This window comes from Equus asinus, chromosome 20 (genome assembly GCF_041296235.1).
Source record: "Equus asinus isolate D_3611 breed Donkey chromosome 20, EquAss-T2T_v2, whole genome shotgun sequence".
NCBI classification, from domain to species: Eukaryota; Metazoa; Chordata; class Mammalia; order Perissodactyla; family Equidae; genus Equus; species Equus asinus.
In genome coordinates, this window is record NC_091809.1 from 45,945,642 (window position 1) to 45,973,523 (window position 27,882).

The 27,882-nt window shown below is 38.8% G+C and overlaps 1 protein-coding gene across 1 annotated transcript; it reads right to left on the reverse strand.

Annotated features, from left to right (window-relative positions):
- Positions 1 to 1,135: 1,135 nt before the first annotated feature.
- ARCN1 (archain 1) lies at positions 1,136 to 25,895 on the reverse strand. Its single transcript, XM_014855615.3, has 10 exons — positions 25,720 to 25,895; positions 14,683 to 14,946; positions 13,780 to 13,959; positions 13,446 to 13,651; positions 12,605 to 12,769; positions 9,855 to 10,020; positions 7,578 to 7,725; positions 7,156 to 7,264; positions 4,621 to 4,825; positions 1,136 to 3,080 (listed from the first exon to the last, which is right to left on the reverse strand). Exons 1-10 carry the CDS (start codon positions 25,720 to 25,722, stop codon positions 2,991 to 2,993), a joined length of 1,536 nt encoding a protein of 511 aa, XP_014711101.1. The 5' UTR covers positions 25,723 to 25,895; the 3' UTR covers positions 1,136 to 2,990.
- Positions 25,896 to 27,882: the final 1,987 nt, after the last annotated feature.

The window sequence follows — 27,882 nt, forward strand, 5'->3', positions numbered from 1 at the left end:
AGGCTAAGAAGGTAGAGCCATTGCTTCTAGACTTTAATCTGGATGGGGACTTTACCTTTTTTCACTTTTCTTCCTCCAATGAGCCTTGCCAGATGCAAACTTTTAAGAAAGGCTATTCTGTATCAACCGTGGAAATCTCTCAGATTCCACCCAGTGTGAACAATTTGAAATTAATTGGAGGGCAAAGTTTCCCATCAGAGATGCATGGGTTGACAGATTTGGGGTTTGAAACTACTCTGAGTAGATGAATGACAGATCCTTTATAAAAGGAACTCCTGACCACAGAAGAGGTGTGTTCCCTACCCCCTCTATGTGGAATTAATCCAGAGCAGGAACCACAGCCTCCTACATTAAACAGAATGCTTATTCAGATCTAATTATTTTGCTAGTCTCTCTCACAAGAAGCCAACAAATAGTCCACTTGATGCCTTGGAGGGATTAGCTGCCAGTCAGTGGGTGTGGCTTGATTTTGGTGTGCTTCATTTCACTGGATTAAGGTTACAGTCTCAGAGAGCCAAGTCACATTTCAGCAACATTAGACCAGATACTTTTTATTTCTCTTAAGAAAAAAAATTAAAAATCTTGGCTTTCACTATTTAAATTAAAACTTTTTCATTCCACTTAGCAGTTATTAGAATAATCTGCCTTCCAAAGAATTTGTTGAGATTCAATAGTTTTTTTAAGTTAAATAAAAACAAAGTAAGGAATTTCTGGGGGAATCATCAACAGCTCCCAAGGCATCCATCACTCATCCCTGGATCACTTATTTCTTACCACTGATTGTATAACCGGGCAGACAATGCTCCCAGATATCACCAACCATGGTTATTCTTTAAAGATTAAGGCCTCATTTTTCTGACTCTACAACTGCCCCTGACAAAATTAAGACCAAAAGTTCATAAGTAGCATCAAATTCAAAAGTTGCACGTGTGTGTGTGTGTGTAGCTGAAATGTAGAAAAATACAAAAGGAGGCATAATACCTGTAATATGGGGAAAAGGTAATGAATACTCTCAGATGGGAGATTATTTTCTCTTAAAAAAAACATATCATTAATTTTTAATCTTAGATCCCATTACATTATTCTGAAACAGTAAGCAGACACCAAAGTATGAGACAGTCAAGTCTAATAAACATTCATTTTATAATACTCTTTATTTGATTAAAGAATTTGCCTTCTTCGTGTACACTGGAATGTTATATTCCCTATGTATTTTACAGGGTTACAAAACGTCTCTCATTTTAAATATTACCCCAAAAGTAACTTCAGAAAAAAAAGTTTTTGTGAAACTAAACTTGACTTTTAAAAAATCATATGGACAAGCAACTCTCAAACAAAACTGGATTAATACGATTTCTTGCCTACTTGACTACATGACAGGTTTCTTGTCCCAGTCCCCTTCCTCAAAAAAACCTCGTGTGGAAACCAAGCTTGAGATAAGAATCCTTCCCTGATGCAGTTAAGGGAAAGGCTGGCAATTCCTTTGGCAAACAATTCCACCATGGCCGTCTGTGTGTGACTACTTTGCTTCAAATACAGTACACTCTTTGCAGGCAAGGCCAGATGCTGTTTAGAGTGGCAGCAGCACTCTCCAACCAGCTGAAAGCACAGGTCACCTCCAGTCATCTGCGTCTTCCCTCTGCTAGTGGCTGCAGCCTGGCAGCAACTCCACCAACCCTACAGGGTTAAAAGCCAATGCTGGGCTGGCTGATGTAGTCTTCCCCATTGAAAAAGTAATGGATGAGATGAGGCTGAGAAACAACCACTACATGATGACACTCAATAGAAAAGCCTTAGAGGAAGAAAAGGAAGGATTTCAGAGACAGGCACAGATAGGCTGGTGAAAAAATGTTGGCAGGCTAGAAGGAAATGAAGTATGTATCAGCAATCCCTATGCACCAATATAACCAGCTGCCTCTTGAGATGCTAAAAATCTAGTGGTGGAAATGGAGTCTCCTTGATAGTTTAGGATCAATGAGACTGGCACAAAGACTCACTGAACCCACAGCCTCAAAAATCATAACCTTGTCTCTGCTGGAAAGGAAAGGACTGATGACAGACAGAACAGCCAGGAAGGGAGAGATGATGAATTTGAGGAATGTGAATGGATTACAAAGCCTGTGAGTCATTATGTTTTAGCCGAAGTACCCAAAATGTGGAGAAATGGAAGCTTGGGTAGCACTAGCAGCAGACATGATTACCTGTGATGTGAAACCCCTAACTGGACATAACCATTCTCCTCTGATGTGGGGACTGTGCCATTTAAAAGCTGCTTCTCAACTGTCTTTAATAATGACACAAGTGGGATTCACAGTACTGTTGTAAACTGGAGGGACAGGCCTGAAAGGAAAATGACTTGGCAAAGGAGTGGAGGGATGAACGGATACAGGAAAAAGACATAAGACATTCTTATCTTTTAACTTCTAGACCCCACACCCCTTAAGCAGTCACCTGTATGATCCAAAAATCAAGAATGGATTAGATCAATTTGTTCCAGGAGTGCCAAACAAATATAATGCCTATATACAGATGATCCCAGTGCTTGACTGAATGTATAGAAAGAAAAAAACTGAAGTTTGGAGTATGAAAGATTAAAATCTTCTGCACAGAAAACTTTTTAAAAACAAATTAAGTATGAAATATAACTATATTTAGGGATTAAAATAAAGGAGCAACTTAGTCAAAGGCAGAGAAGAAGGTGTTTACTGGGGGCATTCTCTGGAAAGCTTGCTTTCCTGCTGGCCAGTAAAATCTGCCAAAGAAATAGCAGCCTTTCCCTTTATGTTTGTGTCATTTCTTTGCCAAAGAATGTCTCTGTGACACGGAAACACTGAGGATGAGTTGAGGGTCCTTGCGCGCAGAGAATCGTGCACTGTATCAGAAAAAAAGGGTCTCCAATGGCTTGTTGATTTGGAAAAAACTCTTCAGCCACTGTTGGCTTCTTCTTTATTAATCTGCAACTGTTCCTTTTCATTTCCCTCTTCTTGGTACTACAGGATTTCATACTTATCCACTAGGAAAGTGGTCTCTGTGGAAAACCTTACGGGGCTGTTTCCATCTACCTGGGTCACTTTGGTAACCTAGGAAAACAAACAAAGAGTAAGGTAAACAAACAGAAGGAGTCAGTCTCTAAGGTGCTGACTAAATTCTCAGTACAAATTCCCTAAAAGCAGTATTAAAAGTAACTCAGAAATACTAAAAAAAGTTTAATTCACAACTGCAGCTCACAGCATTACTCTTCCCCACCAACACGATTAATCTGCTCTCTAGACAGAAAAGACAAGTGTTGGGATGAGATGTAGAGTGGTATCAGTATTAAGTAAAAGGTCCAGAATGACTGGCCACTGCCCAGGTCCTGCCCTATAAAATCTATAAAGTTCATGACATTCTATCAGGATGCTCAATTAACATTTTGACCCAAAATGCAATATTCTAACTCCTCATCCTTATTTGTTTGATTTGCTCTCAAAAGTCTCACTAAGCTGCTCTATCATACTTATTTTCTAGATATGGCTGGCTCCTTCTAACGAGATCTTGTCTTTTCCTTTTAGTAATAATAATAAATTACCTACAACAATGATACCTGTAATGGCACCAACACAATACTTGAACCATTGACTCATATTTTTTTTTTTTAAGATTTTATTTATTTATTTATTTTTTCCTTTTTCTCCCCAAAGCCCCCTGGTACATAGTTGTATATTCTTCGTTGTGGGTCCTTCTAGTTGTGGCATGTGGGACGCTGCCTCAGCGTGGTTTGATGAGCAGTGCCATGTCCGCGCCCAGGATTCGAACCAACGAAACACTGGGCCGCCTGCAGCGGAGCGCGCAAACTTAACCACTCGGCCACAGAGCCAGCCCCATGACTCATATTTTCTAATGAGGTTTTGAGAGAACAATTATACTGTCCTGTTCTTTGAATGGTTCCAAACAGGAAAATGTACCCATTTCTATCTGATGTTCAACACTGTGCTCCTAATACTGATGGGGTTATGCTAATAACTGAAAGAGGAGAGAAAGAAAAATAGAGAACTGCTCTTTGTAATCATCCAACAGAGGGAACTACACCTTCCCAAGCACTTACAGGAGAGACAGAGACCATCTGGGAAGATAAGATAGTGCCAGAATAAGAAACCAATCAACAAGTCAGAGGGGAAGATGACAATATAAACTGGGTCCTTGTAATGCAACTTCAAAAACTGGAGAAACAATGAGTTAAAAATAATGATCTAAAGGAAAAGTTCACAAATTTCCATTGCTTTGCCTACCTAAAGGACAAAGTTCACAAAAGAACTGATTCATGATTATCTGTATTAATGAAGGGATGCTGTGGAACAAATAATTCAAAAATTGTATCCATTTGTATTAGAATCACTCCCTCCTCCACCCCCCATAATTCTGTCTTCCAAATATACAACTTTCTTTTATTCCTTGGGTTCAAACCAAGAGACGTTACAAAACCACGTCTTGAGTCTTTCAGCAAATAAACTTTAAAATATATGAGATTATAAAAAAATAAGCAACTAAGCTGAGTTTTTGCTCTGACCATGAAGCCATTCTGTCTATCTGGCATCTGTCCTACCACTCTCCCTATTTATGCTCTTTATTAAAATGGGGTACCTGTATGTTACAGTAATTTTTTTTGGAGATGAAGGAGACTTGAACAGGGAAGAAATCGTTGGGCTGCCCAGCAATGCTGAACTCAAGGCTGCCACTCTTATTTTTGGCATCAATCACTGGCAGGCACCACTCCAAGGTATTTCGTCGACTGTCATGGCGATACTCGCCGTCGATTTCACCAATCACCGGTGCGCCGACACCAGATCTGTCACAAGAAACATCTGTGTCAAGTTAGCTATCCAGAGCTAGGAGAACTCTGCCAAGGAAAACCAGCCCCAAACTTGATTATGCTCTTCAAATTCTGCCCACTTTTATATAGCCCTAGAAAAAATTAGGCTCCCTAATAACTTGAAGGATCAAACAAAAGTCCTAGCACCTTTCTAAGTGGAAGATGTGCCCGTGGACTGCTCCAACTTGTGGACTAGATCTGGAGCTAAAACTGAGACTGACGAAGGTGTGAAGTGTGATCTATTTCCAAAAATCCTGCACTAATGGTTTTTTGCCCTGTCAAGAAGAAATTTTAACATAACGTAGCCCTCTTTATAGGTACAATGGGGGAAAAACAGGTCGACAATAGTGAAGGCAAACTTTAAACACCATTATGCGGTTATTTATAATGGAGGTAAATTTGGGCCTTTGAGAGGATGTTTTCAAAAGATTTTAGATTTCAAAACTTACTGTAGTTGATGCTAGTGGGTTTATTTGATTTACCATGCAGTAAGCAGACTTTTATAAGTGAAAGCACAATTACCCCTGGGCAAAATGGGAACATGATGAGAGAAAGAAATACATAGTTGTCCTTAATCTGCAAGAGAATCAGGGCTAGTTAGGATGTATTCTGCACTCCCACACATGGCTGACAGGCAGTATCACCTACTCCTACACATTCTAAATTTACCATCTTTTAATTCACCAGTGACACTCAATGCTTATATTAGGGGCAGGGTAAATAAAGGAGACAAAGAAAACTTTAAGGGTGATATAACATGATTAACTCTTCCCTATCAATTTTACGGTTCCAGTTGTATATTCTCTTTGCCCTTGTTCCAATTCTTATTCTGATCTCCTCTAATTTGATCACTTTTAGACAACAGGCTAAAATATTGTCTAAGGGTCTCTTCTGGAGACTATTGCAAAACTGAACTAAGACACAGGAAACCACTGTAACCACAATTATAGGATAGATGGAGAGGCCTAAAACTTGTGGCATCCTAGAAATAGTCTAGTAAAATAAATCTTAACAAAAGAAAACCCACACCTGTTACCAACACCAAAGTCCTACAATGGTTCAAGGCAGCCATCTATTGTTCTGAAAGAATAATCAAGCTGTGAAGAATGAGATGGTTATCTGATTAAAGGGGATATTGGTAATAAAGCATATTTTAAAAAATAGAAATAAGAATGACTAAAACCAGACCTGGCCATGTAAAGGCCTAAATTATCAAAAAGGGAACAAAACTATAAATTAAATTAGTACCATTTTCTTGGCAGTAATAATTCAGCAGTATAACAGAACACACGCATTAAGAATAAACTTATTGGGTGTTCATCATTAAGCCCTGTGCTTACTCACGGTGGTGGAGGGCTGAGAGGGAGAGGAGAGGAACTGGGATTCATTAGTGAAGTAGTAACAGTGCACTCACTGAAGTGCTAGGAAGGAGATAAACTTAAGGCAGAGAGCATTTCCAGATGATCCCAGAAAGTAGGGCATTTAAGCACACAACAAAAACTTACTGGAACTAAACTTTTAGGGATGATGGCTGTTTTCATATTGTTTATTGTGGTGATGGTTTCACAGGTATATACATTTCAAAACTTATCAAATTGTATAATTTAAATATGTATAGTTTATTGCATGTCAATTATACCTCAATAAAGCTATTAGAAGATTTACTGAAACTTTATATCTTGTTTCAGTAAGAATCAATAGTTCCTTGAAAGCATACCCTCATATTTAAAGTTTAGAGAGCAAGCAAAAAAGAAAAACTCAGTCTGACAGACTCAATTTCCTTAAGAGTTGCAAAACAAAATAGAGAAAGTTTGACTGAGAAGTGGCTCCTCCTTCTGGAAATCTTCATTATTACATGAACAAACTGAGGACCAACATCTGAAAATACAGCTCTAGAACTATAAGCTTTGTTTATATGGTTTGGTTTTAGCAGTAAAATCCACTCTTTTTAAAGTGTCCAGCTCAACGCATTTTGACAAATGTATATAATTTTGTAAGCACCATCACAATCAAGTCATAGATCATTTCCATTACCCCCCTCAAGTGCCCTTGTGCCCCTCTGAAGTCAAATTTCTTCTTCTCTACCTCCTGCTTTCTGCTGCAAGAGTATTACCTTTTCAGAATGTCATGTAAGTGGACATAGCATGTAGCCTTTTGTATCTGGCTTCTTTCATGACTGGCCTTTATAAGAAGCAAGTATCTTAGAATGAATAGCCAACTAAGTGCTGCCTCCAAAACAAGTTCCAAAAGACTAGTTCTATAAATTCAATATAGAAAAAAATGATTATGTGGGGGACACCACTTACGGGAGTGGGATGGTGATAACCACATCATTCAGTTCTAAATTTTCTTCTTGTAGCTCATATTCTATGTTGACATCACAGCCATTTCCACTCTCTGAGGGCCAGCAATTAACTGAGAAGAAAAGCAGAGCAGGCATACCAGAACATTAGAAAAAGAAGGGAGAAAAGTTAAGACGGCAGAACAAAGTTGACCTGCAGCCTTTAAACATCCTAATGTAAAATATTAAAAATAACAGTTCCAAAATTAAAGGTGTTAAAAATTAAACCTAATGATTAAAATCCGCAAAATGCAGCACGAGTCCATTTTGAAAGAAGGTCATTTTGTCAAAAAGAATTTTGCTATGGCAGTGAAGATAGCCTAAAAGCCAGGGCTACTTGTAGTTCTCAGTGCAGACTAGTTTAGTGGGACTCGCCAGAGCACTCACTCGTCAGTGGAATGAAAGATTCCTCTGTGGTCTGTAGTCTCCACTTCAGCACCCCTACGTCACTGTTGACTGGAAATGACTTCTCTGGATTCTTCAAGCCAATCAGAGATTCTGCAGTGAAAAGTTTTTTATCCACATTTGGATGAGTCTGAAGTGAGAAGGGAAAGAAAACTTCTGAGGTTCAGACATGATAAGACAGGAAATAAACTCCCTATGGCCCATAATCTAAACATCTAAAATACCTCAAAAATTCCGATTCTTTTTGATTTTGAAGAAAGATTTCCCTTCTCCAAAGACTTAAAAAGACTTAAGACATTGAAAAAACAGTAATAAAAAAAGTAATTTCAATTTTAAGCCATTTTGTCTGTAATTGAAAAAGTTAGTAATTCTGTAATTGAAAAACCTAAAGACAACATTAACCAGGTCCTTTACAAAAGTACTTCACAAGGCGGGCTGGCCCCGTGGCCGAGTGGTTAAGTTCGCACGCTCTACTTTGGCGGCCCAGGGTTTTGCTGGTTCGGATCCTGAGTGCAGACATGGCATCACTCGTCAGGCCATGATGAGGTGGTGTCCCACATGCCACAACTAGAGCGACCCACAATTAAAATATACAACTATGTACTGGGGGGATTTGGGGAATAAAAAAGCAGGAAAAAAAAGAAGATTGGCAACAGCTGTTAGCTCAGGTGCCAATCTTTAAAAAAAAAAATACTTGACAGGAACAGCCTCATGGTGGGACCAAGCTTGTCAAGTAGAAAACTAGGATCAGATGTTGATCAGCTGCCTGGGTCAGACAGCAGTCCTGGCCTTATGCTACGGAGGCAGTAAAAGGAAAAGCTCTATGGAAAGTTAAGTTGCAGTTTTTCCCAGGGAGCTAAAGTTATTCAAACTTAGGCCAACTAAGATGAGCCAATCTTGAGCCAGCCCTGATGGCTTGGTGGTTAAAGTTCGGCACTCTCACCACTTCCGTGGCCCAGGGTCCGCTTCCTAGTCGTGGAACCACATTACCCATCTCTCAGTTGCCATGCTGGGCCAGCAGCTTACAAAGAAGAATCAGAAGGACTTACAACTAGGATATACAACTATGCACTGGGGCTTTGGGGAGGGAAAAAAAAAAGAGGCAGACTGGCAACAGATATTAGCTCAGGGGGAATCTTTCCCTGCAAAAAAAAAAAAGATGGGCCAATCTTTTAAAAAGGAAGTCATATTAGGAGGAAAAAGGAGAAAGAAATAACTTTTGGGTAGCAGTCTACATATACTTTAAGAGCCAGCAAAGCTGCTGTCAAATAACATAAGCACTGCTTTCAAAAGACAACTTTGTGCTGATAATGAAGGGAAACAAAAAAAGGAGACAAAAACACATTCTGCCCCGAAAAGGCTTTGTTCTTGTGACAAGAGGCAGAAGACTGACCATCTAAATAAAATGTGAGAACAATGTAACAATACTGAAGGTCTCATACACATCCAGGTAGGTGGAACACATGTATTTATTTTGTAAGAATTTTACGCACTTTTCAAATATACCATTAGATATTGCCCTTCAGCTAACAAAACAAGCACTAGTAGTTTATATAGTGGCAGAATGAGTAAATTCAGTGTCATAACCTGACATTAATAAAATACCTCCCTTGGGGCCGGCCCCGTGGCCCAGTGGTTAAGTTTGTGCACTCCGCTTCGGTGGCCCAGGGTTTTGCCAGTTTGAATCCTGGGTACGGACATGGCACCGCTCATCAGACCATGCTGAGGCGGCGTCCCACATAGCACAACCAGAAGGACCCACAACTAAAAATATAAAACTACGTACCGGGGGGCTTTGGGGAGAAAAAGGAAAAATAAAATCTTAAAAAAAAAAACCTCCCTTAATGTTAAACAATGTTTAAAAAGTTGATTGTTTTTTAAAACCATATTTTAAGTGCAATATCCTAAATGAACTTACTCTTTGCATAACAGTAACCAATAAGCATCTCTTTGTACCTTTATTAGTGAATATGAAGTCATTTACTAGATTCCAAAATCTTTCATTCAATTCTAATAGTAAAAGGCCATTCTAACACAGCTGCTGTTAATCATTCCCAACCAGCTTAGGAAGAGATTTATTACCTCAAGGCATCCACTGTAGGCAATAAAGCAACTTCTTTCCTATGCATCTACAATGGTACTAGTTACATAACTTAAATAATTTTCTGTGTTCTTGTTCATATGAGGAACTCCAGCTGAGAAAGACCATACTAGGTAAACAAATGTCTTAATATTCCCTTATCAAAAGCCTCTACACACCTGTAACTGCACCCCTTTCTTATCGTCATTTTCCACATGGAGACGAATTCGGCCAAATTTATCATCTGAGATCCTAAGCATGATCATGCCATGCAACTCCATATTCTGTAACCCTCCATCTCGTCCACAGGTTAACGTGATCTTTTCTTCAATCTTCATGTGCACACTGTAGAGAAAAAGTAATAAATTTATTCAGAAAGGGGAAACCAGAATTCCCTTTCTCCAGGGTTTAATGGTGATTAGCCATGAACAACTTATTTTAAGGTGCTGCTGCTATCAAATTTTAAAGCAATTATACTCTTCGATCCAGCAATTTCTCACCCTACAGATAAATTCTCACCTGTGCAAAGGAACATACTAATTATTCACCAAAAGAAGCGTTGGTAATAGCAAAAGTTTAGAAACAACTTAAACATCCATCAATAGAGGATTGCTTAAATACATAAAGATATATCCACAAAAGTGAATACTAGGCCATTGTGAAAAAAAGGGGAACTGAAAAAGTTTTTTATTTGAAAATAACTTCAAAAATCAAAAAATTAAAATTATACCAGAAATATATTTATACCCTTTTTAGCTACTGTTAACATTTTATCCTATTTGTTTTATCATTTACATACTTACTTTCTATAAATATTACATATATGATTTTTTTCCCTGGACCATTTAGACGCAGATTATACACATCATGGCCCTTTACCACTAAGCACTTTCAGAGTTTATTTTGTAAGAACAGGGATATTCTCTTACATAACTACAGTACTATATTAAGTTCATAAATTTACATTTATACAATACTTTTAAGATTTTTAATTTTTTTTTTTTTAATATTCCTTCTTCTCCCCAAACCCCCCCAGTACATAGTTGTGTATTTTAGTTGTGGGTCCTTCTAGTTGTGGCATGTGGGATGCCGCCTCAGCAGTGGCTTGATGAGCAGTGCCAGGACTCGAACTGGTGAAACCCCGGGCCACTGAAGCAGAGCTCTCAAACCCAAGCACTCAGCCACAAGGCTGGCCCCACACTGATACAATACTTTTATCTAATCTACCATCCATATGCCAATTTTGTCAGTTGACCTAATAATGTCCTTCACAGTAGTACAAGATCCAGTCTAGGGTGAGGTATTGCATTTGGATGTCTGTCTCTATAGCTTCAAATAAGGAAATTCTTATCTCCAAAATAATTAAGTGAAAAAAACAAGTGGAAAATGTGTCGAGTATGCTACTTATGTATAAAAAGGAGAAATAGAATATGTATTTATTCATCTATACATAGACTATCACCCTCAGAAGGATACACAAAAGACGAGTTAATACTGGTTGCCTCTGAGAAGAGAAACTTGCATGGCTGGGTAGGAGGGAGACTTTTTAGTTGATAACTTTTGAATCTTTTGAATTTTGGAACTATATGAATGTATAACCTAACAAAAAAAATAAGTAAAACAGAAAGTACTGTTACTATGGGCAATTATTAAATACAATCTATATTTTTTATTAAAACTATTTTTAGCTAGGTGAACCACAGAGACTAAAAAGAATATTCTGTCATCCTACTTTGTTCTCTATTCCAACCTCTAAGTCTTCCAAGAAACTAAAGCATGAGACTCAAGACCATAAAGGAGTGTATCATAAGACAGTGTAGGTCTCATTTACCTTCATAAGAGTTTTCTCCACGCTCAAGAAGTATTTCATCATTTAGAAAAGAGTCTCAAACCCTGTTTAGTACGTGATAGTCTCCAATATCTTTCTAAAATAACGTCAAGTGTTTGTCTCACTCAAAGCAACCACTAGGGACAACACAGGAGCTTTAGTGATTTAAGAGATTTATCCCGACATAACCCTGTTCATTTCATACAGAACAGGACATACAAAATACTCCTTTTTTATGCACACCTGACAGAGGTATCCTTCTAGACTCATCTTTCACTTGACCTCAAAACCATCAGCAATAGTAGAAGGTCTGGGCTTCAAGACAAGAATCTGAGCCATGAATATGTGAACTTGATAACTACCACTCTAAAATGTTACCAACCAGTATCACAGTTCTGAAATAAGAGACAAATCAAAATATTCTAAACTGGGTTCAAATACTTAAAAGGCAAAAGACAATGTTAATTTGCTGTTAAAGATATTCATAAATTTTGTATTAAAAATTGGTTCTCCTTCAAGTTTAATCAGAAAAAGACATGCCAAAATATAGTGTAGGGGTCATCATAGCACTAGCCCTCTCATTCAAGTCCACTTTAAGACACAAGGTACACAGTAGGCATGAAGGCAAGTTATTTTTCTTGAATTTAGCCAGCACACGTTGATAAAAAGGTAAGTTCTAAACTTCACAGAAAATAGATGGCAGGGGGCCAGCCTGGTAGTGTAAGTTCATGGGCTCTGCTTCAGCAGTCTGGGGTTCACGAGTTCAGATCCCAGGCACAGACCTACACACTGCTCATCAAACCATGCTGTGGCAGCATCCCACATACAAAATAGAGGAAGACTGGCATGGATGTTAGCTCAGGGCCAATCTTCCTCACCAAACAAAAAGACAGACAGAAGAAAAAAAGAAAATAGATGGCTGAGAACCCTTCAATCATGGTTAAAAGAAAAAAAACCCAAAAATCCTCACGTTAATACCTAGAATTTATTCCAAGTCTTTTAAATCTGAAAAATTAAGACACAAAAAGAATTAATAGTGCAGTGAAATAAAATTTTTTAAGCATTATGTGGTCTGTTCTTACTGGAAATGTCATTACTTACCTTTCCATATTAATGGGTGGAGCATGCACCTTGGTTGCTTCAGAGGTACGCTTGCCCATATTGGAGGACACGATAGTTTCACCTTCAGATTTCAATTTGTCCACAAAGTTATCTACTTCCTTTCCTTTGGCTCCAAGTTTCAAAGCCTTGCTGGGGCCTGAAGGTCTAAGTGGAAGAATACAAAATAAGAAAAAATACACATGATTAAAAAAAACTGATAACCCCATATCACTGAAGCTTTCCCTGAAGCTATTCTCTAAGAGGAATGTGAAGGGGAAAAAAAGAGGAATGTGAAGACCTTAAGGGAAAAACCCAAGCTTCCCAATGTTTAGTGGACAACTAGACTATTCTCTTCCCAAACTGGTAGCTCAGGCACTATTAATACATAAGCTTCAAGTGCCCAAAGACCAAAGGTATACTTTTATAAGCATGCATGACGCAATGTGCCTTCCATCCAGATAAATATACCTGTGCAAACTTTTGCATATAATTTCAAGTAGTTTACAGATTCTCCCTGAAATCCATTCATGAACACCAAGATTAAAAATCTGTGTTCCACAGACAGTTAAATATCCCCTCTTCTCCGAAAATAAGGCAACTCTCATAGGAAATTGAGGTCATAGTATAATTTGTAAAAGAAATCTCTTTTACACAAAAGGAAAAATACCATATTCAGATTTCTCCTTTATCCCTATATCATGTGGCCAAATTTAATATTACATCTTACTCCATCAAGTCACTCATTATTTACACCTTGCCTGGAAATCAGGTATCATTCCAAGATCACACATACAGCCTTCATCTGCCATAGCAGGGTTGCCTGTGATACAGTGGATTATACCTGGCTGGTGCAGGTGCCACTTTTGGTTTATCAGTTTCAATGATGGTCTCTGTGATCATGGCAGCTGTGCTGCCTCCAGATACTGCGGAGCTCCCAAATCCCCCAAATCCTGGTGCTTTTTTGCCTTGTCTCTCTGCATCTCTTCGGGCCTGCTGTAATTCCTTTGCTTTACGCCGCATCTCAGCCTTGGCTTCACGTTCTTGAGTCTACAAAGAGACATAATGGATGTAGGTTTGAGTACAGTCTATACTAGCAAATAAAAAGAGGAAAATCAGACAGTGAAGCCTAAAAGTAAGACACACAAACCAACAGTACCAGAGAAGAGGCTATTTACCTCTCTGACTGCTCTGAACACCTTCTCCTCGTGAGAATCCATTTCTGTGAAAGTTCTGATCTGTGCCAGGTTAACATTCTCCCGGTATCCCAGAGCGACAATTTCATCAAAAGCAAAAATCAAATCAAAACAGTGCTCAGATATTTCATTCTCTTCTAAGGCTCGACAATATTCAGGGATCTAATCATGGATAGCAATGGAAAAGAAAGATTTAGAATTTTTCAGCAGTAATGTTTTCCAAGTCTTATCCTTTAAAGTACACAAATTTCAATAAACCCGAATCTCTTAGCTCCTCTACTCTTTATTTTAAGCAAGACTTTGGCATAAAGTCTTTGCGTGCTTGTGGCTCTATCAGTAAGTCTTATCTAAAAAACATTATCTCAAAATATGGCCAGTCTAGTGTCAGAACCACAAAGCAGATTAGAGTAACTGCTTAAGAACTAGGAAACAGGGGCCGGCCCTGTGGCCGAGTAGTTAAGCTTGCACGCTCCACTTGAGTGGCCCAGGGTTTCACCAGTTCCGATCCTGGGCGTGGACATCGCTCCGCTCATCAAGCCACAGTGAGGTGGCATCCCACATGCCACAACTAGAAGGACCCACAACTAAAAATATACAACTATGTACCGGGGGGCTTTGGGGAGAAAAAGGAAAAATAAAATCTTTAAAGAACTAGGAAACAGAAGCACCGTTCTCATATTCTCTTTTGCGATACTTACAACCTAGGAGAACACCCAGTAAATGTTTGCTGAATGAAGAAAGAGCTATAGCAATAACCTGCTGGGTGGGGGTGGTGAGCACAAAGCATGTAAACTGATAAGCATCAGCTGCTTTGGGGGAAAAAATAGTTTCACACAGAAAATTTAAAATAAAAACTGTAACCCACCATTATAGAAGGATTCTTACCACTCTTGAGAAGAGCCTCAGGGTCTCTAGATCTTCTAAGATGTTGCTGTTTTTGGTAGTGATCAGTACCATGTACAGTTTCTCCATAGGCTGGTAGACATATCTTACGCTCTCTGTTTCAACAAAGGTATGTTGTTTTCCAGTGTTCATAAGCTTTGGAAAAGCTGCTAACAAGCCCTCAATTCGAGTTCGGGTCATCTCCACAAATTGTCGAGAAACAATAGCCTTTCCTGCTTTCGTGCAGACTGCTGCTGCCAACAGCACCTGCCAGGAACATATGCATAAATAAGTACTAATTAATTATTTCTTCACATGTGTTTTCTCAACACCCTTAGATCTTCCACAGAAAGGCACAATCAGTTATTTAGTGACATGACTACTATTAGAATGCTGACTTTCAAACTCTACTTCATAGCTATTTTAATTATAGTATGTAATTCATAAGACAAAGCTAAAATAGAGGAAAATGAAGCTATTATTCCTATTTTTCAATAATACACTTAAAGAAAAACTTAGCAAAGAATTTTTTCCAAGTCTACACATACATTATTAATGGGTCCCGTGTGACTCAAAACTGGATTTCTCTCTGCTTTGGCAGATCCATAAAGAAGAGTTTAAACTTTTTCTAAGAACAGAGATTTTCACAGCCAAAACAGAGGTCTGATCAGGCAGATTAAGGTTATAAGAAGCCCCTGACCTTTCCTTTCATTTTTGCCTAGAACATGGAACCAATCTAGTAAATCTAAATTTATCTTCTGCTCTTTGCTTAACCTTCCCATCCCATACTATCTGACCTCCAGACATGCAAACAATCTATAAAATGAAAACTAAATGACAATGTTTCACACAAGTTTTGACATTGGGCAATGATCAAGACCAACAGCCTTTTTTCAGAGTCTAACACTTCAGTAAACAAATAAAGCACCAAAGGGAAGAAGAGCAGGTCTCAAATGCCATTTGCAGGAGAGTAAGAAAACTAAGTACAGTATTAGTCTCTTCAGTGCAGGAACCCAAGAGTTCACAAGTACAAGTAACAAAAAGACTATTTACACATTTTGGAAACCTCAATGCTAGGACACAACCTCTGAAATCAACATCCTACTGGTCAGGCTTCTCAGCTTTACAGAAACCTGTCCTCTACAGGTAAGCAGCTTGAAGAAAAAGCAAGTTAGTCAACTGAAATAAATATTCTTATGGTTTCAATACATCAATACAGTTTTATAATAATTATAGGACAATATAATGTCCTTATCCATCAAGAATGGGTCATTAGGTTATTTGGGAGATAACTACCATCATGCTTATATCCAAGAAGCTAGGGATGAAGAATTTACATTGGAAAACTGTTTGAACTGTTATCTTGCACAAATTACTTCCCTCTACCAAACAGATTTTTATTTTTACTGATTGATTTACTTCCAACGAACATGGGGCAGATTTTCTCATGTGAAATCTCAAGCTATCAACTGCTCTATCTCCTAAATAACAACTGCAAGTTTAGAAAGAAGCACATTTAAGGGAGTAACACTATTTTGTTTATGTTGCTGATTCTATCAACTCTACACTGAAACTTACCCTAATTATCCCAGCATAAAGTTACTTTTACGTTGTACAGAATTAAAAACAGTTAAAAAAAAGTAGTCCTAAATTATAAATAAGTACTCTTAGGAAGAATCTTGTTTTGTAAATTAGTTCCTTTTAGAAAGACTAGAAAAATATTTTAGACAGAGGTATACAGCACAAAAATTACCAGTTGATTACTTTAAGAGTAGCAAATAAGCTAGCTTGAAAGTCTAAAAACACTTTTTCCCAAACATTTATAATTTTTAAAAATAAATAGTTTTGTACTTAAGAAATGTATCTTTCACCATCATGGACTACTTGGGAGGTTTTTGCCATCACCCAGGTATGAGGCAAGAAGATATACTGAGGACAGTAAAGGACCTCAGAAAAAGAATAAAAATGCAAAATGGTTATGATCCATATTTCTCAAAAGAAATTCTCTACTCCATGTCTTAACTTGATTTATTTTATTTTTTGTTGACTATAGCATTTTATTTTTTTGAATAAAACTGTAAGATATTTAAAGCGTACATTGTGGTGATTCCATGTCTTTAAGAGCATGAGATAAAGATTTTTTTAAATAAGGGCAAGGTCTCCTATAATTTTTGGTACACAAATAATGATAATACCTTAATCCCTAAGGAGAAGAAATTGACCTAAAATTATCACCAGGCAAGAGTATTTGTTAAGAAGACTAAAACCAAATGTACTCCAGAAATCTGACTTCACATTAATTTTTATCATAGGAGGTTCATGTTTCAACCATCCACATATTTCTGGCAAAAAAATAAAAAATAAAAATGTAGTTGCTGCTTCAGCTTACTGATGATAAGCAGATAAGTCTCTGTACTGGTTTACAAAAGGTTTATATGCCACATGTGTCCAAATAAGGTAAGATTTTTGCCCCTAAATTACCCCTCAGAAAAGAGCTGTGCCACATAAAAACTTGGACATGAATGTTCATAGCAGTAATTATTCATAATAGCTAAAAAGTGAAAATACAAATGTCCATCAACTGATGAATAGATAAACAAATGTGGTATATCCATACAATGGAATATTATTCAACCATAAAAAGGAATGAAAAACATGCTACAACATGGATAAGCTTTGAAAATATTATGCTAAGTGAAAGAAACCACATGAAAAAGGCCACATCTGGCATAATTCCATTTATGTGAATTATCTAGAGTAGGCAAATCCACAGAGACAGAAAGTAGATTAGTTGTTGCCAGGGACTGGGAGAGGGGAAATGGGAAGCATCTGCTAATGAGTATGGGGTTTCCTTCTGGGGTTATGAAAATATCCTAAGCTTAGTGGTTATAGTTGTACAACTTTGTGAATATACTAAAAAATTGTATATTTTAAAAGGCTAAATTTTATGGTATGTGAATTATATCTCAATTAAAAAAAAAAAGGAATGGAGGGCAAATCCAAAGATTAAAAGAGACAAGAGACAGATATGTCAATCAATCACAATGTATAAATCTTATTTGAATCCTAATTCATACTGTAAAAAAAAAAATTATAAGACAACTGGGAAAATCTGAACAGTGAATGAAATAGTTAATGATATTAAGGAATTACTGTAATTTTTAAGTGTGATATGATAGCAATTAAAAATATTGTTAAAATAAGGAATACTTGGGGCCGGCCTGGTGGCAGAGTGGTTAAGTTCATGTGTTCCACTTCGGCAGCCCGGGGTTCACAGGTTCGGATCCCAGGCATGCACATACACACCACTCATCAAGCCATGCTGTGACAGTGTCCCACATACAAATTAGAGGAAGACTGGCACATGAGAGCTCAGGGCCAAACTTCCTCACTAAAAAAAAAAAGAAAAAAAAATTTAAATAATAAAATAAAATAAGGTATACTTATCTTAAAAAAAGAGTTGTGTAGATTCAAATCCTTCTACAGTCTGTCATATTAAAGATGCTCTCTCAATTACTTTATGTTGAACATCTAAATGAGTTGTTCAGGGTGGACATTATCCTCAATCTCAAACTATGCTTGTTTTGCATGTATTAATAAAAAGTCATCGGGCCGGCTCCGTGGCCGAGTGGTTAAGTTCGCGCACTCCGCTGCGGTGGCCCAGGGTTCGGATCCTGGGTGCGGACATGGCACCGCTCGTCAGGCCACGTTGAGGCAGCATCCCACATCCCACAACTAGAAGGACCTGCAACTAAGATATACAACTGCATATGGGGGGGTTTGGGGAGATAAAGCAGAAAAAAAAAAAAAAAAAAAAAGATTGGCAACAGTTGTTAGCCCAGGTGCCAATAAAAAAAAGTAAAATAAAAAAAAAATAAAAAGTCACCTGCTTTATTAATTATCCTGAGGATCAGAACTCAGTTTCATGTGTTGAATTATAAATATATCTTTTAAAATCAACTCTCCTAACGTTATACAAATGGATTTTTATGACTTGAGATAAAATTTCCAAAAACAGGGGCCGGCCCTGTGGCTAAGTGGTTGAATTCGCGCACTCTGCTTCGGTGGCCCAGGGTTTCACCGGTTTGGATCCTGGGTGAGGACATGGCACTGCTCATCAAGCCATGCTGAAGCAGCATCCCACATGCCACAACCAGAAGAACCCACAACTAAAAAAAATATACAACTATGTACTGGGGGTCTTTGGGGAGAAAAAGGAAAAGTAAAATCTTTAAAAAAAAAAATTTCCAAAAACACCATACAGATTCAAAAAGTGCTACATAGCAAAAATGTTATATAAAAGTTCCAGAAAACTGGTAATTCAAGTGGACCTAGTAGTAATGATGATGCTTGTGAAGAATTTGGATAAATTGTCTCATGAATATAAGAAAGGAAAAAAGCAATTATTTCTCAATTAAAAATCTTATTTATATAATTTTAAACACATCTGTATAAGTAAATTATTAAATATCTTAAGAACACATTGGACTACTTGTGCTACCCTCCTAAAACTTATATATTCCAATTGGCAAAAAACTTTTCTTCTTAATATTCTCATCAGGAAAACGGGGAATTTCCTTATATTTGGGATCACCTCACACTGGTTTCTCCTTTTCCCAAAGACTAAGTGAATTAGAAATAGTGTTCTAAATTTGCAAAGAACCAAGGTGATATACCAGAAAAACTAAATGACCAGGAGTGAGAAGATCTGGATTCTAGTTTTGTTCTTTTATTTACTATCTGTCTGACCTTAAGCACTTAACCTCTCTTAGCCTCAGCTTCTTCTCCTATAAAAAGGACCATCATCTGACTACCTCACATGCTATTATGAGGGTCAAATGAGTATAATGAAATCATAAGCCAAAGTACTATACAATTTACACTACATATATTCACAATGTAAAACAGCACATTACTAATAAACTTGCCAAGAAATGCATCTCATTAAAAAAAATTATGTCATCTTAAGGCAATGGGTTTTTACCTTTATGGGTTTGTCAATATCTTGATATTCAAATAATGGACATAGACTCTCTCCCGACAAAATTTTACATATAATTTCAGGGAATTCATAGATCCTCTAGAGTGGTAATTCTCAAATGGCCCATAGAGAATCACTTTATGCAGTGAGAAATACGAACAATAAATGGGAGCATATTGTAAATGTAATCTTTGTAGATCCCCTTCCCATCAAAAAAAGGGCTGAGAACCTCAGTCCTAGAAAACTATGGTTCCCTACCTTAGAATTTTATGATGGTTTGAAGAAATAAAATAAGTCCCAGTTAAGATATTAAGTATAGCATAATTCAAACAAAAAGAATCAAACATTTACCTAGAGAAAGGACTGCTCATACCAAACCTTCAGACCTATACACATATGCTGATTTAATAGAAAGTCTATATCTAACATATCTAATAATAATAAGCCTGTTAGGTTTCAGGGTAATTCTTAGGCAGCTGGAATTAAAAACACCTCCATACCAGACAGATGGAATTTAGGTAAAAATTAACATCAAAGGCAATATGAGAGGGAAAAAGGAACAAAAGGCAACCTGTAACCAGAAAGGCGTATGCCATGGAAAGGGGCAATTCATCTGCTTTGCTTTATTGATTGGGCGTGGTCAAAGGCTAATTATAGGTACTGGCAATCTCTATTTTAGCAATACTATTTTAAGAATTAACTAAATAATTATTTATTGAACACCTACTTATACGCATTTGATCCTCTCTGGGAATACTAAGAGGAAACAGATTGGCATTCTTCCCTCAAGAAGCCTAGGAGGACCTTAAAGAAAAGTTTCTTGTAACTACGTATGGTGACAGATGTTAACTTTACTTATTGTGGAGATCATTTTGCATTGTATACAAATATTGACTCATTATGTTGTACACTTGAAACTAATACAATGTTATATGTCAAATATAACTCAAAAAAAAGCCCCCCCGCCAAAAATAAGACACAAACATAAATAACTGTAAGACTAGGCAGACTGTGTTAAGTAATGTGCCATGGAATTCAAAGGAAGAAGAGATTCCTTCTAGCCGGTATGATCAGGGATGACCTGATGGAGGAAACAACATTTAAATTATGCTTTGAAGAATGGGGGAATTAGAATATGTAAAGATGAAGAAACAGTGCTGTGATGGTGGCCCACATAAAAAAAAAAGAAAAAAAGAGGAAGATTGGCAACAGATGTCAGCTCAGGGTGAATCTTCCTCAGCAAAAATAATAATAATAATAATAATATTTTTAAATAATAAAATAAAATTTCCCATTAAGTTGAGCTTTGTCAAACAACTCTTCTCTTAATAATACTCAGAATGGTTTGAGTATATTATCATTTATTTTTGGATTAAATAGCAACTCTCTCCTATCCAGATTTAACTACATGGATCAGAAAGTTCCTTGAGTAAAGAAACCTAGAGAATTAAGTTTCTGTTCTGCCTCTGCCACTAATTATATGACCTTGGACAAGTCACTTAACTGCTTCTTGAAATATCCCTAAAATAGAGGCTAGTTTATATGAAATCTAAAGTGCCTTTCCATCTGTAAGATTCTGTAAGTCTAAGCATTTGAAAACTTTACAGCAACAGAAAATTTCACAGCTCCAGTGGTAACTACTCTGGAACCATATTTTACATTAAGCTGCTAGAAGGCAAACTGCTTATCCAAAACAAATCATGTGTGTGTACAGTACAGCCATGTGCCTCATAAGGACATTTCAGTCAACAACGGACCACATATACAACGGTAATCTCAGAAGATTAGTTCCATACAGCCTAGGTGTGTAGTAGGCTCTATCATCTAGGTTTGTGTAAGTATACTTTCAGATGTTTGCACAATCATGAAATCGTGTAACGACACACTTCTCAGATATATCCATCATTAAGCGACGCACGGCTGTATGTGTGTGAGACAGCTGCCACATCATCCCTTCATCCCTACTAGTGACACAGGTCCAGAACAATAGGTAGTAATTCAGCACACATACGCACAATTCCCTAAAGAAAAAAGTCAAGGACTTCCTTGAACCCCTAAATGCTTCAGTATTCCTCATCTCCCAAATTAATCACTTTCTCCTTTGTAATTCACTGTAATGATTACACAAATATATTAAAATTCATGATCATATTAAGGCTAGTTTCTACAACTGTCATAGAGGACCATTTTGTCTTTCCTGTTTGCCTGAAATAATTGCAGATAAAATCAGAGGGAAGATTACAATAAAATCTAGAGCACATACAAAACCTAAAACTTGAAAAGTTACTCAGTGACAGTTTTAAGCTCATCACAAGTTTCTGTTTTAAAACAAAAGCTTGAAGAGAATAAAAATAAAAGGACATAGTTCTCACTTTCTGCAGTGTACTTCCTATTTTGAGAATAAAAAGATGGCAAATCAATGGAAACTCAAGAAAATCATTTTCATTCTTTGCTGTCCTTTCAAACAACAATCAAAAAGATAGATTAAAAATATAACAGCTGTGTGGCTGCTGTATTGTATATGGAAAAGGAAAAAAAAATAGGCAATAACCCTCTAATTGGGACTGCTAGTACCGTGTAGGATTTCAGTTTCTCTCTGATCATGTGTAGATCTGCCATACAAATCTAAATCTAGCTTTCTAGTATGTAATGACTTTTGATCATTTATATTTAATCTGACCACTACAGTAAGTTTACTCATTGCCTGTACTTAGTAAATACGAACAGCACTCTGTAGTTAAGCAAAGATTTTACAGTTTGGTGCTACCATGAGACTTAATATCAAGTTTATTCAAATATAAGTTTACTAAGAAAAAGAACCGATTTTAATGATATGTGACAAATTAGGAAAATAAGAACATGTTCTCATTAATTTGTATAAAACTAGAAAAAGGGTGCTTTTATTTTTTTGAGGAAGATTAGCCCTGAGCTAACTACTACTGCCAGTCCTCCTCTTTTTTTTGCTGCGGAAGCCTGGCCCTGAGCTAACATCCATGCCCATCTTCCTCTACTTTATATGTGGGACGCCTACCACAGCATGGTGTGCCAAGCAGTGCCATGTCTGTACCCACCCGGGATCCGAACCGGCAAACCCCAGGCCGCCAAGAAGCGGAATGTGCGAACTTTGCTGCGCCACCAGGCCGGCCCCAGGAAATGCATTTTTCAAAAATCAACATTTATGTACTGACATCTGCAACTTACTTTCAACTGCATTAAAAAAAAGATAGGGGCCAGCTCCATGGCCGAGTGCTTAAGTTCGCGTGCTCCGCTGTGGTGGCCCAGGGTTCGGATCCTGGGTGCGGACATGGCACCGCTCGTCAGGTCATACGTTGAGGCGGCGTCCCACATCCCACAACTAGAAGGACCTGCAACTAAGATATACAACTATGTACGGGGGTCGGGGGGGGGGTGGTTTGGGAAATGAAGCAGGAAAAAAAAAAAAAGATTGGCAACAGTTGTTAGCCCAGGTGCCAATCTTTATTAAAAAAAAAAAGATAGAGGAATGGATGGATGATTAGATGTGTGATAAAAACAAGTACAGTGAAATGTTAATTACAGAATCTGGCTAGTGGTTATATCAGTATTCTCTGTAAAGTTCTTTCAACTTTCTATATGTTTAAAAATTTTATAACAAAAGGTTGAGGAAAAATCAACTTTCAGAAATGTTTTTTTTTGTTTTTGCTTTTTTTTTTTGAGGAAGATTAGCCCTGAGCTAACATCTGCTGCCAATCCTCCTCTTTTTTTTTTGCTGAGGAAGACTGGCCCTGAACTAACATCCGTGCCCATCTTTCTCTGCTTTATATGTGGGACATCTGCCACAGGATGGCTTGCCAAGCAGTGCCATGTCCGCACCCGGGACTGGAACCAGCAAACCCAAGGCTGCCAAAAGGGAATGTGCAAACTTAACTGCTGTGCCACCAGACGGGCCCCTCAACTTTCAGAAGTTTTGATACAACTTTTAGATGCAAGAAATCTTACAAAAGCTCACCCTATTTGGATGTTTCTACTGTCCAGGGATCTCTTCATAAAGGAATAGGTCCCAAAAACATTACACAGAAATAATACTTAATAACGTCAAGATTCAACAGAGCAGAATGTATTGAGATAAGTTGTTCTCTAGAGTACACAAATCTGTGATATCTGGATCACGCCAAGTCCAAAATAATAAAAAAATATATGCATATTTACAGATGACATAACTGTATGTATATGCACACGTGCCTAAGTAACATGCAAAACTTATGTTTTACGTTTATCACTCAATACCTAGCGCTTTACCATTCCTCGCTCATCAATGAATTAAAAATACTAAGCTCCAAGAACTTTTCAACAACCAAGGTTTTTGTAAAGATTATCTGTATTTGATTTATATAATACAAGGCTTTAATTTTGCTATTAAAATTCTAACATGCTCTAAAACGCACTATGAATACATCCAAGACGTAAAAGGAAAAGGAGTTTAAAAATCACTATCCAGGGGCTGGCCTGGTGCCGCAGCAGTTAAGTTCTCTTGTTCCGCTTCTCAGCAGCCCGGGGTTCGCCAGTTCAGATCCCAGGTGCAGACATGGCACTGCTTGGCAAAAGCCACGCTGTGGTAGCCATCCCACATATAAAGTAGAAGAAAATGGGCATGGATGTTAGCTCAGGGCCAGTCTTCCTCAGCAGAAAAAAAGAGGAGGATTGGCACTAGTTAGCTCAGGGCTAATCTTCCTCAAAATAAAAAGCAAATCACTATCCAAATACTAAGCTTCCTAGGGGAAATGAAAACATTTTATGCCCAACATAAAAGTTTTATGAGCTAATCCTTCTTGATGCAATTTACATGCCTGAAGCTGAAAAAAAACCCTTCGGTGGTTTAAAGTCCAAGCACAAATCTCCCCCAAGTTCTCATCTAAAAAGGTTGTCCACAGAACTTAACATGATTGGCACCAAAGTATGTTGTCATCTCTCAAGTGCCTAGGAAAATGCTTTAAATCAAATTATTAATCTACTGACAAAAAGAATTAAAAAAGAGAAGAAGAGAACATCCTTCAAAAGATTGAAGAGCATAAAGTTCACTAAAAAATAAATTACTAGCTCATTTGGAGCCAAAGATTTTCTCCTATTTCATAAATATCCACCGATTATAGTAACAAAACAAGATTTACCGGAGTCAGCACTGTGTTTTGTCCCATCCTCACCCAGGTTAACTTTTCCCGTCGCTACACTAGATGAGAATACAAAGATAACGCACTTGAAGGCAAGTGAGAGGTCCCAGAGCAGAAGCCCTTCCTACTCCTCCTCCCGGGAGACATCAATGACGACGTGCCACACACACATTTGACTTCACCTCAGCAGTAAGTTCCTTGAGGACGGCCTGTGGTCTCTCTAACTCGCTCCGATTGCCCCCAAGCTCTGCACAGCGTACACTCAATCCACTGACAAAAGGACAAAGCTAAGTTCTGCAGAAGCGGCGGAGGGTTTCAGGGACACTTGGGTCCCACAGATTCGTGCTACAAGTTACTCCTTCCTGTTCTATGCCTCCTTCCGAACTTCCCTCTATTTCCCCCTTTCCCAAACAAAAGAAAAAGTCCTGAGCACCAATGGATTTGGAGTTCGACTATCGACGGCCTCCCGAACACCGGGAAGGGGAGGCCAGCTGATTACAGAAGGAAGGTAATCCCCCGAGAGGCGCGGCCTGCTAAGCCTAGGCGCCCGTAGAACCGGCGGGACATCAGCGCCGAGGTCCGCAGCGTGGGGTCCAAGCGACACCACGACGAGCTTCTCGCAGGACAAAACCCCAGGCCCGTTCCAGGGCCCGGGTCCCAGCAAGGAGGGTCCCAGCTGGTCGGGGGGAGGGGTGTGGGCCCGACGACAGGGGGACTAGAGTCGGGGCCGTCGGACCTCCCGGGAGGTCGGGCGCAGGGTGGGGAAGGCCACCCTGCTCCCCAAGCCCCGAGGGAAGTGTCCGGCTCCAGGCCCTCCGGGCGGGGCTCCTGTGGCCGCGGCACCAGGCCGTCCGGCGCGGAGAGCGGGCGAGGGAGGCCGGACCCGGGAGTTGGGCCCGGTTCGGATCTTACCATGGTGGGGGCGGTGGGGGTGCGCACCCGCGCTCCGGCTCCACTGGGGACAGGGCTAGGGTCAGGGGAAGGGGAGCACTGGGCGCTCCGGACCTACTGCCCCCTGACAGGAGCCGCCGCCGCTTCGCCTCTTGCCAAGATGGCGGCCTGGAGCCACGTCTCCAACCGGAAACGGCGCGGGTCAAAGGGCGGAGGGCGGGGCGCCGTCGTGTGGGGAAATTGTGGGTACCCGGCTGCTAGGCCGGCTTCGCCAAGGATGCGGGGAGGACTGGCCCCCGAGCTGTGGAACTTCATGCTTCTGTCCTTTCACTGTCAGCGCTTTCATTTAACTTGTGGCTCATCTTACAGTTTATAAAGGTCTCACAGCCACTATATCATTTAATATACAAAATAACCTGTGTGCATAAGGGACTAGTATCCAGAATATATAAAGAACTCTTATTACTCAACAATAAAAAGACAATCTAATTTTAAAAATGGACAACATAGGCATTTCTCCAAAGAAGATATACAAATGACCAATAAGCACATAAAAAGATGCTCAACAACCTTAGTTCTTAGGGAAATGCAAGTCAAAATCACAATGAAATACCACTTCACACAGACTAGGATGGCTCTAATAGTAATAAACGTCAGTGAGAATATGGAGAAATTTGAACCCTCCTATACTACTGATGGGAATGTAGAATAGTGCAACCATTTCAGGAAACAGTTTGGCAGCTCTTCAAAAAGTTAAACACAGAGTCACCGTATGATCCAGCAATTCCACTCCTAGATATACACAAGAGAATTAAAAACTTTTGCCCCCACAAAAATTTGTACGCTAATGTTCATAATAGCCCAAAAGTGGAAACAATCCAAATGTCTGTCAATAGATGAATGGATAAAAAATGTGGTGTACCTATACAATGGAAATTACTCAATTATAAAAAAGAATAAAGTACTGATATGTAATACAACATGGATAAACCTTGAGAATGTTATGCTAAGTGAAAGAAGCCAGTCACAAAAGACCACATCTTATATGATTCCATTTATGTGAAAAGTCTAGAATAGGCAAATTTATAGAGACAGAAAGTGGTGCTGCAAGGAGCTGGAGGAGAAGAGGAATGGGGTATGAGGTTTATTTTCTGGAGTGATGAAAATGTTCTAGAATTAGATAGAAGTGGTGGTTGCACAACTTTGTGAATATACTAAAACCCACTGAATTGTACACTTTAAAAGGATGAATTTTAGGGGCTAGCCCAGTGGCATAGTCGTTAAGTGCGTGGACTCTGCTTTAGCAGCCCAGGGTTCACAGGCTCCGATCACGGGCCTGGACCTATACATTACTCATCCAGCCATGCTGTGGAGGCATTGCACATACTAAATGGAGGAAGATTGGCACAGATGTTAGCTCAGAGACAATCTTCCTCAAGCAAAAAGAGGAAGATGGGCAATGGATGTCAGCTCAGGGCCAATCTTCCTCACCTAAAATAAAATAAAAGGATGAATTTTTATAGTTTATAAGTTATATCTTAAAAAAAAATATGTGTGGGAAGATGGGCAGTTAATGTCTGCCTGTAACTGTAATAGAAAGACCCCAATTCAGTCTTCTGAGTCTGTGGGTAGTTCTTCTTCTTCTTTTTTTTCTTTCTGCTTTTTCTCCTCAAATCCCCCCAGTACATAGTTGAACATTTTAGTTATGAGTCCCTCTAGTTGTGGCACGTGGGACGCCACCTCAGCGTGGCCTGAGGAGTGGTGCTACATCTGCACCCAGGATCCAAATCAGCGAAACCCTGGGCCGCCACAGAGGGGCGCGCGAACCTAAGTACTTGGCCCTGGGGCCAGCCCCTGTTGGTAGTTCTTCCATGCCAAATGGCAGACTTAGGGTATACGTGATTCAGCAGTTCTTCCCTATATCATTTTATCCCATACCACTGGTCAGCTCGACAGCACATCCACTGCTGGAATAATGGACAAACAGCACTCTTTTATTGGGTGTTTATTTTACGTCAGGTACTTTACACATGTTATCTCTATTCCTTTACAACAATCCAGATAAGGACACAGGATCAAAGAAGTTAAGCACTTGCCCAAACTCACATAGCCGGTAAGTGGTAGAGCCAGGGTTCAAACTCAGCTTTTCTCATTATGACACACTGCCTCTCCATATCGCCTATG

Bases quoted from the DNA above. Each gene is read 5' to 3' on its own strand.
- ARCN1 (XM_014855615.3), bottom strand. The intron at 10,021-12,604 runs GTAAGTAATGAC...TTTTCTCTACAG, and splicing joins CCACCCATTAATATGGAAAG to TGTGCACATGAAGATTGAAG. The intron at 4,826-7,155 runs GTAAGTGGTGTC...TTCTTGTGACAG, and splicing joins GTTATCACCATCCCACTCCC to ATCTGGTGTCGGCGCACCGG.